General features: G+C 36.2%; 1 protein-coding gene across 1 annotated transcript in view; it reads right to left on the bottom strand.

Annotated features, from left to right (window-relative positions):
* Positions 1 to 12,586, bottom strand: part of LOC142317767 (pyrokinin-1 receptor-like) — a 173,583-nt gene that overhangs the window by 90,649 nt on the left and 70,348 nt on the right. The window contains exon 2 of the mRNA XM_075354317.1: positions 982 to 1,198. Coding sequence (XP_075210432.1) covers positions 982 to 1,198 — 217 coding nt within the window. The remainder of the gene's footprint in view (positions 1 to 981; positions 1,199 to 12,586) is intronic.

Here is a 12,586-nt window from a genome sequence, read left to right as displayed (position 1 = left end):
ATGTATAAGCTTTACACGTTTGAAATGTATTTTTTTCTAAGGTGTTTCTGAATCAACAACTAATTTTTCTATTCCAATACTTAAAATCTGTATTATTATTTTGAGTGCATGGTATGGTTTAAACACACACACCCGTGTGTGTACGCACACACACACACACACACACACTTAACCATAAAAAAATGTCGTCTGTTAAATTGTATTACTTGTACAAAATAAAACCTACATGCAAAATAATCCTACATGTATACACACACAGACGCACGCACGCGCACATTACGCTGTAGAAATTAGCACATTTTTACTTTACAGGCTTATAGTACAGGCTACGCACTGTTTTAGTGCCATAGGGAGTTTTTTAAAGATACTACGCGTCTTCAGTTAACTAATCTATCAGATTACAAAGTACCACAGAAGGAGAAATAGGGCTATAGCTTGGTACACGAAACTTAATTTTACAAGACTTAAGTTATTAGGAAAACTAGTTTTTGCAAATACAGATGTAATACTTGTTTTTACGCCGAATTTGGAAAATGGGAGAGCATAAATAGAGAAAATCTATCATTTTCAGAGGAAAGTTTTATTGATTGATATAATTGTCAGAAGGTAAATATAACTTTTGTGGCACTTAAAAATTCTCTGATAGCCTATTAAGTATTCTCTAAAAGAGTTCAGAGGCTTCTTCTTTAAGAAAAACTGTCACGAATCATTAAAATCAGAAACGTTATTTCTACATCCCTTTATGTATTACAAGAGATGAGTAATAATATTTTTATTTAATTACTTAGTATTGTACCTAGAAAAAATGTATTAAGTAGGCATTTCTCACTGGAAACGTGTTTCAATAAAGTATAATGTTTTCAAACAAAGATTTTCGTGTTTTGTATACATTAGAAAATAAAATAATTGGTATAGAATGAAGTTTAGTTGTTTAAATACAAAAAAATAAAATAAAATTGCAGTTATAACTTTAAAGATTACCTGTGGTATAGCAAAAGCTAGTGCTATTACCCAGATGAAAAGAATTAATCGAAAAGCTCGAGAAAGTTTAGACATTGTGTGAGCAAGAAATGGATGACAAATGGCTACATATCGCTCTACAGTGAAAGCAGTTATCGTTAACACGGTTGCATTTGCAGACGTTTCAGCAGCTAATCCTCGTAGAAGACAAAATGCCTCACCGAAAACATATGGAAACCTGAAACAAAATTAAAGATGATAATAGTTGATTGAAGTCCTTATAATGAAAAAAAAGGAAATTTATTTTATCGCTACATGCGAAAAGTAAGACAGGTTATCGGTAACACTTACCAAATTATCATATTTATCATCGATTTTGCTTTTATTTAAATATTAACTTAAATAGTCCTAGATTTTTATATTACCCTATAATTAATTGTCACTCTCTTCTATAATTTAGGACTTTCATTATGGTGCAGTTCACAATTCTGCAGGCTAGTGGTTGGGTACAGGAGTATTGCCTTTGTTTATACTTAATATCAATAAAAAGACAGCCTTTTCACTATAGTTCTGTTTTGTTATGTACAATTTGCTTTCAAAATATCAAGATTCACTTCACATATTATGAAAATTTATCAGATAATTTTTTTTTATATTTGTAGACACTTTGTATTAAATTCACTAGGTAATATTACAAAGAAGAGAAAAAGGTCAATATTTCTATTATTTACTAATAAAATTGGGCCTCAAGACAAAAACTGGGTTCCTCATCTAGGTTTCGTAAGGTGTAATTTGATTCTAGTTCACTGGATGAAGGACACGTGACCTTTAGCCGTGACTTGAGCCTCCGATTTATTTTGTTGATTACTTTTTTGTTTTTCGAATACATAAGACTATCAAAAATAAAATAGAATAAAAAAATTTAATATCGAAATGTGCCATTTGTTCATAGACCGGTTCCTTATGGAGAAGGTTTACAAAAACCAACTTCGACATAGAAGCGGGTATTAACGACATAGGCATAGAGTCCGACATGGATATTAACATTTCTGTGGTTAGTCAAATGATATACAAATTCATGAAAATGAAGATCATTTTGAGAACACTTGTGATCTCATATTTCAGGTATCCAGTGAATCCCATCTTATTTATAAAACGAATTAAATGATTTTTTGCTTGACTTCGACCTATCATGATGAACTGCTCAGGGCTCTTGATTGCAAGAGTGAAACCTGTTGGAAGATAGGACAGCACTACTTCGTTTAGAAAAAGAAATGCTGCTATTTTATTGCTTTATGAAATGGAGGGTTCTTTTTGTATATGCTTTGACAACAATAAATTAATGACTGAAGTAAAATAAACAATATACTTACAGAATGGCGCCTTTTTATTGATTTATCTAAATATAGTCTAAAAGCTCTTTTCCTCCACAATGGAAACAAGAAGCTTATTCTATTCAGTTTCTGAAAGAAACGCATGATATAAAACGGTTGACCATTTCGATTACAATTAAATAAAAACATTTTAAATGACAATGTTGAGGAGATTTGAAGGTCATATATTAATGAGCCTTCAAAGAGGTTTCATAAAATATATATATATATATATATATATATATATATATAGAAATTTTCGTCATCAAAATATTGTTCTCTTGTTGAACTCGACAATATTCTTTCTTCTTCTTCCGCTGCACATCACGTTAGGATAAAAGAAAAGTTTTACAAAGGCAGTCATTGATAAGTGAATACAGACATTTAAGAGATCATTTTACACAATTAGGTGAAATCAAATATAAAAAGGTACATTTACTGGTATTTTTTATAAGATAAAAAGAAAATCTTCTTGTAATTAGTAAGCTCTATAACTTTGCTCAAACGAGTCTATCAAAATCATTTATTTTACAGCCATAACCTTTTACCTATAAGTATTCTTGTACATATACAATATGCAATGTCTGACAGACTAATTTCCACAATTGAAAATATTTCTTTATCACCCAGTTTCAACCAAATCCTAAATAAATTTAGTAAATATTCTTGGGCTTGGCATTAAAAAACGTGATTCGAAACTCTGCTTTATAATTTTTGATATTTTATATGAGTAGACATCAGTATTTATATGAGTATACATCATAACAAAAAATAACTATTCGTGTTATAACTGTTTTCAGTTATTTTGGAATTTTCAGCTGCAAAATCAGATAGAGAAGAATAATTCGATTGATTTGATGTAGATTTTTGTAGACCAGTGTAATTTAATAGTACGTTCGGACGACCTTATTCATTTTAAGAACATGAACGATTAGACATTTGAAGGATTGAACATTTAATGTTTAACAGAGAAGTTGTGAAGTATATGGATAAATAGTATTTTTGAAGCATGAACGGCTTTGATGCGTTTACATTTATTATAAGATCTTTTATGATAAAGAATCATATAGTACCAGCGACAAATAACATAATAACCCTTACATAATAACATAATATGACCCTTGAAATCCAATTTGAAGTAATAATATTTTAACTGGGACTAGAATCATGAATAAAAAAATCATCAAAGAGCATCTGTTGTTAGATATCATCTGATTTATTTGTTTATAAAATTATATATTTTGTTAATTTTGTTCTAGGTATAATATATATATATATATATATATATATATTTAAAATAAAATATAGAAATTCTTTTTCTCAGTAGTTGTAAAATTTAGCTTAAAAACGGGAAAAAGAAATCCCCTTAAGTCTAAAATTAGTTATAGCCAGTGAACACTAATTTTTTCATATATTTTATCCCTATTAAAAAAAGACTTAAATGAATTTTAAAAATTCTGTCCTCATAAAATAACTTTGAATTTAAAGAAAATAACATTGAAATTAAAAAGAAAGACAAATATAAATTTAGTAAGATTTAAGTAGATTTTCACGAGTATTTAACAAAATAAGATTATCGCTTTTATTACGACAAATTATAAAAATTAAAATAGAAATCTGTTTTCTTGTTTCTAATTCATTCTGCAAGAAAATGTTTTGTGTGAAGATCCTATGAGTATCTAAAGAAATTATTTGAGTTTCACATGTGGATTGAAAGGACACCTTTTCTTCGCGTGTGATCAGCTTTAGAGTAGAGTGAAATTCATACGGTTTCTATTTCATATTCCAGCTATCGAATTTCAGCAATAATATAATATTTTATCTCCAAAAATATGAATTAAAGGAAAACTGGATGAAATGTATGTGATTGTTTCACTATACCTTTTAAATTCCTGTGTTTTATATTTTTGAAGAAATCATTTCCCTGAAATTTTTTAAGTCTTTAAAATATTTTTCGTAAGGTACATCATTTGATTAGATGGGATAATGAAAATTATAATTTAATTAAGTAAATTAGGAAATAATGAAAAGACGTTAAACTCTTATAAAATATTTGTTCGTTGTTAGTTTTGTTTTTTAATGTAACTTTTGACAGATTTATTAGTTTCTGTGTTTAAATTTCTGCTAAAGATTTTTACTACATCAAATGTAAAATTACTTTCAAGGCCCTTCGATATTTTAAATTGACTGTTATCGTAAAATCATAAAATAAATCGACGTATAATCGCCACGTAGAGAATATTTAAAACAATATTTCCCATTACCTGTTTCAGTTAAAAGCTAGTAAGTAGGATTACCACCAAGAATGGCAACCGGCCAAAAAAAATTCTTTTAAATCCAGAAGACAAGAAAAACAGCTGAAGCACAAGAACTTTTGTATTTTTAAAATAAAAATTATGAAAATAATTTGTAATACTGTAATTTGCAGTAATAATAATAATAATAATAATAATAATAATAATAATAATAATAATAATAATAATAATAATAATAATAATAATAATAATAATAATAATAATAATAATAATAATAATAATAATAATAATAATAATAATAATAATAATAATAATAATAATAATAATAATAATAATAATAATAATAATAATAATAATAATAATAATAATAATAATAATAATAATAATAATAATAATAATAATAATAATAATAATAATAATAATAATAATAATAATAATAATAATAATAATAATAATAATAATAATAATAATAATAATAATAATAATAATAATAATAATAATAATAATAATAATAATAATAATAATAATAATAATAATAATAATAATAATAATAATAATAATAATAATAATAATAATAATAATAATAATAATAATAATAATAATAATGCCCTGAGGTAGATAATCCCCACGTCCGGAACACAACATCTATGTTCCACGTCCAGGGCGGCAACAGCTGTACCTTTGTACATCACATATAGCTGGCTAACGGGGTTCCGAGTAAATTCCTCGGTTATGCATTGTTGAGTTTGACCTGGTTCCAACTTCAGGTCACTAAACGGACTGGATTTTTGGCTACCTGCAGGAAATGGAGTAACATATGATTTTGGAAATGGATTCATACCATTCTTAGAGCTGGCGATGTGGCGGCCAGGGTCAATGTTATTGCAGGTGTAACGGAGACCCTTCCGTTGTCCACATGCCCCCTGCGATGGCAAGCATGTAGTTAAGGTGCCCATGTTCGGAGCATGGGAGCCCTGAAAGCTTCGGTGAGTAGGGGCCTGGAGTCAGTGCAGAGACTGCGCATCCGCTCTCTGCCAGGACATATGCCGGTTCCACCGGAGTACCGGATAGGACCTCCAAGGTTAGTAGCCCTGGAGTGGGGGTGTACCCCGGCGGCTAGCCTTGCTACAGAAGGGATCCACTGTTCATGAATTTTTCTGAACAAACTAACGTGGCAGAGGGTGCACGTAAACACCCTCGTTTAGAAACCGCCGATTCGCCACAAGCGAAGCGGAAAAAAAGTAAGGAGAGTGATAGAATTAGAAAAGATGCTGATAAAATCAGTAAAGATTTGAGAAAAGCTTTGTTTGGTAATAATGTTCCCAAACCAAGATTTTTGGTCATTACAAAAGAGAATGGTAACTTCCAAAAGGTAAGTCCATTCTTAATTGCTAGAGAGATTACAAATTGTGCTGGTGGTCCTGTCAAGGATATCCGTAAGACGTTTAACGGATTACATGTCGAAACTATAAACGACATGCAAAGTCAGAAAGTCCAGGCGTTGAAGAAGATCGGTGAATTTGCGGTTACTGTCCAACCGCATAGTACACTTAATTCATCTAGAGGAGTTGTTGTTTGCCGTGATCTTCTTAACTGTACTGAAGAAGAAATAGTGCAGGAAATGTCTAGTCAGGGAGTGACACATTGTCGCAGACTTTCTATGAGACGAAATGGTGAGATTCTTCCTTCGGCCTCTCATGTATTGACATTCAATAGGCCAAGTCTTCCTGAAAAGGTACGAGCTGGCATCCATCGGCTTGATGTACGGGCATTTATTCCGCAGCCGATGAGATGTTTTAGATGTCAACGTTTCGGACACACTGCCGCTAGATGTGAAGCGCAGGAAATTTGTATATGCGGATCGAAGATTCATGAGGGTGATCCATGTAAAGACCCTCCAGTCTGCATTAACTGTAAAGGGCACCATAACTGTCGATCCAGGAACTGCCCAGTATACAAATCAGAAACAGCCATTCAGGAGGTTAAAACGCTTCAAAAAGTCAGCTACCCTGAAGCGAAGAAGATTGTAAACCAACGTACACCTAGACCATCGACTTCATACGCAGAAGCAGCTGCTGCTCCCTCCACACCTAAAATCAACGTGGAGCAGTTGCTTAATACGATGGCACCAAGTCTCGCGACAGTGATAGAAAGAATCATTGATTCCAAGATCGAGTCGACTCATCAGATACAACAAAGTGAACATGAGAAGGCTCAATCCCGGACTGACGTCGCCGACAGAAGACCCGCACCAGCGCAGTTTAAAAAACCAGCAAAATCCTCGATTATAACTCCAGCAATAGACGTAATGAAGAAAAATCTTGATCTATCCAACAAAGATCTAAAGATCACCCCGACGACGAGTCATATAGATAAGGATACTGTGACAAGAGTACAGGAAAAATCTGCGTCAACCAAAATGGAGGTGCAAGTAACTACCGGAAAAGCACCAGACACAGACGATATTAAAACCGTACCTACAGAGGCCCCAAAAGCTCAGAGAACAACTGTGGCGAGAGCATCTGTATCAGCCGGCCCAAGCACAGCCTTAGATATCGAATCGAGTTCATCAGCCGCCGAAAGTGCATCGGTTGCAAGTTTAGACTCAATTGCAACGATGCTCACAGCACCATTGAAGCTTTCATCACCTGATGTAAGCCGGCGAACGTCATTGGCGTCAGAAAGAGAAGACGATGCCATGTCCGAAGCCTCAGACACTCTGTCGTCGGAAGTTGAGGCCGTTCGCAGAATGGAAAAGCGGTGTAAAAAGGGTTGGCCGAAAGGAAAGCCTAGAAAGTGATATAATTGGACCAGAAATTATAAGGAAAAGCAAAATTTTGATCATTTTGTGAAATTTTGAACCTTTTTTTTTATTTTTTTTTTGAAGTGGGACGGGGCTAATGACCAAAGTAGTCGATGCCCCTAAAAACCTCAAAAAAAAAAAAAAAAAAAAAAAAAAAAAATAATAATAATAATAATAATAATAATAATAATAATAATAATAATAATAATAATAATAATAATAAAATAATAATAATAATAATAATAATAATAATAATAATAATAATAATAATAATAATAATAATAATAATAATAATAATAATAATAATAATAAATATAATAATAATAATAATAATAATAATAATAATAATAAATATAATAATATAATAATATAATATAATATAATAATATAATATATAATATATAATATAATATAATATAATATAATATAATATAATATAATATAATATAATATATAATATAATATATAATATAATATAATATAATATATAATATATAATATAATATAATAATAATAATAATAATAATAATAATAATAATAATAATAATAATAATGCCCTGAGGTAGATAATCCCCACGTCCGGAACACAACATCTATGTTCCACGTCCAGGGCGGCAACAGCTGTACCTTTGTACATCACATATAGCTGGCTAACGGGGTTCCGAGTAAATTCCTCGGTTATGCATTGTTGAGTTTGACCTGGTTCCAACTTCAGGTCACTAAACGGACTGGATTATTGGCTACCTGCAGGAAATGGAGTAACATATGATTTTGGAAATGGATTCATACCATTCTTAGAGCTGGCGATGTGGCGGCCAGGGTCAATGTTATTGCAGGTGTAACGGAGACCCTTCCGTTGTCCACATGCCCCCTGCGATGGCAAGCATGTAGTTAAGGTGCCCATGTTCGGAGCATGGGAGCCCTGAAAGCTTCGGTGTGTAGGGGCCTGGAGTCAGTGCAGAGACTGCGCATCCGCTCTCTGCCAGGACATATGCCGGTTCCACCGGAGTACCGGATAGGACCTCCAAGGTTAGTAGCCCTGGAGTGGGGGTGTACCCCGGCGGCTAGCCTTGCTACAGAAGGGATCAATGTTCATGAATTTTCCTGAACAAACTCACGTGGCAGAGGGTGCACGTAAACACCGTCGTTTAGAAACCGCCGATTCGCCACAAGCGAAGCGGAAAAAAAGCAAGGAGAGTGATAGAATTAGAAAAGATGCTGATAAAATCAGTAAAGATTTGAGAAAAGCTTTGTTTGGTAATAATGTTCCCAAACCAAGATTTTTGGTCATTACAAAAGAGAATGGTAACTTCCAAAAGGTAAGTCCATTCTTAATTGCTAGAGAGATTACAAATTGTGCTGGTGGTCCTGTCAAGGATATCCGTAAGACGTTTAACGGATTACATGTCGAAACTATAAACGACATGCAAAGTCAGAAAGTCCAGGCGTTGAAGAAGATCGGTGAATTTGCGGTTACTGTCCAACCGCATAGTACACTTAATTCATCTAGAGGAGTTGTTGTTTGCCGTGATCTTCTTAACTGTACTGAAGAAGAAATAGTGCAGGAAATGTCTAGTCAGGGAGTGACACATTGTCGCAGACTTTCTATGAGACGAAATGGTGAGATTCTTCCTTCGGCCTCTCATGTATTGACATTCAATAGGCCAAGTCTTCCTGAAAAGGTACGAGCTGGCATCCATCGGCTTGATGTACGGGCATTTATTCCGCAGCCGATGAGATGTTTTAGATGTCAACGTTTCGGACACACTGCCGCTAGATGTGAAGCGCAGGAAATTTGTATATGCGGATCGAAGATACATGAGGGTGATCCATGTAAAGACCCTCCAGTCTGCATTAATTGTAAAGGGCACCATAACTGTCGATCCAGGAACTGCCCAGTATACAAATCAGAAACAGCCATTCAGGAGGTTAAAACGCTTCAAAAAGTCAGTTACCCTGAAGCGAAGAAGATTGTAAACCTACGTACACCTAGACCATCGACTTCATACGCAGAAGCAGCTGCTGCTCCCCCCACACCTAAAATCAACGTGGAGCAGCTGCTTAATACGATGGCACCAAGTCTCGCGACAGTGATAGAAAGAATCATTGATTCCAAGATCGAGTCGACTTATCAGATACAACAAAGTAAACATGAGAAGGCTCAATCCCAGACTGACGTCGCCGACAGAAGACCCGTACCAGCGCAGTTTAAAAAACCGGCAAAATCCTCGATTATAACTCCAGCAATAGACGTAATGAAGAAAAATCTTGATCTATCCAACAAAGATCTAAAGATCACCCCGACGACGAGTCATATAGCTAAGGATACTGTGACAAGAGTACAGGAAAAATCTGCGTCAACCAAAATGGAGGTGCAAGTAACTATCGAAAAAGCACCAGACACAGACGATATTAAAACCGTACCTACAGAGGCCCCAAAAGCTCAGAGAACAACTGTGGCGAGAGCATCTGTATCAGCCGGCCCAAGCACAGCCTTAGATATCGAATCGAGTTCATCAGCCGCCGAAAGTGCATCGGTTGCAAGTTTAGACTCAATTGCAACGATGCTCACAGCACCATTGAAGCTTTCATCACCAGATGTAAGCCGGCGAACGTCATTGGCGTCAGAAAGAGAAGACGAAGCCATGTCCGAAGCCTCAGACACTCTGTCGTCGGAAGTTGAGGCCGTTCGCAGGATGGAAAAGCGGTGTAAAAAAGGTTGGCCGAAAGGAAAGCCTAGGCGGTAATTTGTGGATTTTAAATTAGAAGATTGAAATTTTGCTCACTTATTTTCTTCATGGAAATATGAATTAAAGAACCTTTTTTTTTTATTTTTTTTTTGAAGTGGGATGGGGCTAATGACCAAAGTAGTCGATGCCCCTAAAAACCTCAAAAAAAAAAAAAAAAAAAAAAAAAAAAAAAAAAAAAAATAATAATAATAATAATAATAATAATAATAATAATAATAATAATTTTTTTTTTTTTTTTTTTTTTTTTTTTTTTTTTTGAGGAGGGAGGTGGAAATGCATTTACGCACGTAGTGTCGGGCTCCCGCTGATGGTATTATCCAATCACCATCAGCGGACTACCGACTAAAACCACCCCCCTTTCTACCAGGGCTCGACCCGGAACCGTTTATCACATTACTTCCGGTCGAGTCCTCCTATACTAGCCTGTTTGGTGCTACCTAATTTTCAGGACTGTCCAGGTCAGCCTTTTTGGCCCTGAGTATGTTGCCGACGAATCGGGCTACGCTTTCCCAGCTGCCCAGGTCACGGAGCATCATCGCAACCACGTTGTGGGGACTCACTGCTCCGTGATCCGCCTCTAATGTCCCTCGATCTGCCGCCCACCGAGCACATTTGAAAAAGGTGTGCTCGGCGTCGTCCCGTACACCGGGACAATACAGGCAGTCGGGGGACGGCGCTTTCCCTATGACATGGAGGTAAGCGCGGAAGTACCCGTGACCCGTTAAAAATTGGGTCATGTAGTACTCCACTTCTCCATGCCGTCGCTCCGTCCACGGTCTGACCAGAGGAATAAGCCTTGCGGTCCATCGTCCTCTGGTCTCGTGGTCCCAGGTCTCTTGCCATGCGAGGAATGTGCGAGTGCGTTCCTCGTTGGCAATGGTCACCCGGTCTCCGCCTGCCCGCCGCCTCCCGTAGATCGCCTGGCGCTCCCTTGCTAAAGTAGCAATGGGTATGACGCCGGCGACCACAAGTACTGCAGGCTCGGAGACCGTCCGATACGCGGAAGCGACTCGCAAGGCTGCGGTGCGTTGCACCTGCGCGAGCCGCTTCCGGTTTCTCGCAACTCTTAATGCCTGGGCCCACACTTCCGACCCGTATAGCAGGATGGAATGTACCGTGGACATCAGCAATCGCCGTCTGCTGGCCTTCGGTCCGCCGACATTCGCCATCAGCCGGCTGAGAGCAGTTACGGCTCTCGCAGCTTTGTCGGCGGCTGTACGAAGCTGCTCAGCAAAGCTGAGTTTCCGGTCAATCATCATACCGAGGTACTTTGCGGCCGGCTTGGTCTCGACAACCTCTACCCCGACCCGCAGGGAAAGAAGGGTGTCGATACGTTTCTTCGTGAGAACTACGATCTCCGTTTTGCTGAGAGCTAGAGACAATCCATGATCGTCCAGCCAGGCACCGACTCTGTGCATGGCCCGACTGAGCCTCAGTTGGGCGCGCTCCACGTCGCGATCTGCGACAAGTAGCGCAACGTCGTCAGCGTACCCAACCAAGGCAGATTCTTCAGGCATCTCCAGCCTCAGCAAGCCATCGTAGACGGCGTTCCAAAGGTCGGGGCCGAGAATCGACCCCTGCGCCGCCCCTGACGTGATCGTAGTCCTACGCCAGCCTGCTGCGGTCTCGTAAATGAGACCGCGGTTCCTCAGGTATGCGTCTACCATTCTCAGAAGGTATTGAGGCACATGGAACGAATGCTCCAGGGCCCGAATCATATCGCTCCATCGTGCGGAGTTGAACGCGTTTTTTACGTCCAACGTAACGAGAAGGACCACACGTCGCGAAAAATGATTGTGGTCCTCTGCTCGCCGCACCGCCTCAACAACCTCCTGAATTGCGTCTAGGGTCGATCGACCCTGCCGGAAACCGTACTGGTTAGGTGACAGGCCACCTGCCTGATTCATCGCCGTAACCAGTCTTTTCTTTAACAGCTTCTCCAATACCTTCCCAGCTGTGTCAAGCATACACAATGGGCGGTAGGAGGACGGCGATAATAATAATAATAATAATAATAATAATAATAATAATAATAATAATAATAATAATAATAATAATAATAATAATAATAATAATAATAATAATAATAATAATAATAATAATAATAATAATAATAATAATATTAGTTATAAAACACATATATATCCAAATTATAAACAAATTAATTCAATTTATACAAAAATATTGTCTAACTGTATTGTCTTCAAAATTCTATCTCACAAAAAAATAAGAAACACGTTAAGTTTTATTGTTATTACTAGCTTTTTATTTTATATGAACTGTAATGTGTTTTATATATTTAAAAAAAAATGTCTTTATTTGTTTTATTTACTTTTTCATTCTAGATAATAAAAAGCAAACAGCTCTACAGCCAGCAATGACAATAATACTGTCAAGTCGCTGAATTATTTCCTAAGGAAAACCTAGTATTTTGAATCTAATAAT

Source organism: Lycorma delicatula, chromosome 1 (genome assembly GCF_047948215.1).
Source record: "Lycorma delicatula isolate Av1 chromosome 1, ASM4794821v1, whole genome shotgun sequence".
NCBI classification, from domain to species: Eukaryota; Metazoa; Arthropoda; class Insecta; order Hemiptera; family Fulgoridae; genus Lycorma; species Lycorma delicatula.
The sequence above is the reverse complement of the archived record's forward strand: the minus strand, read 5'-3'. Positions and strand labels throughout refer to the sequence as shown.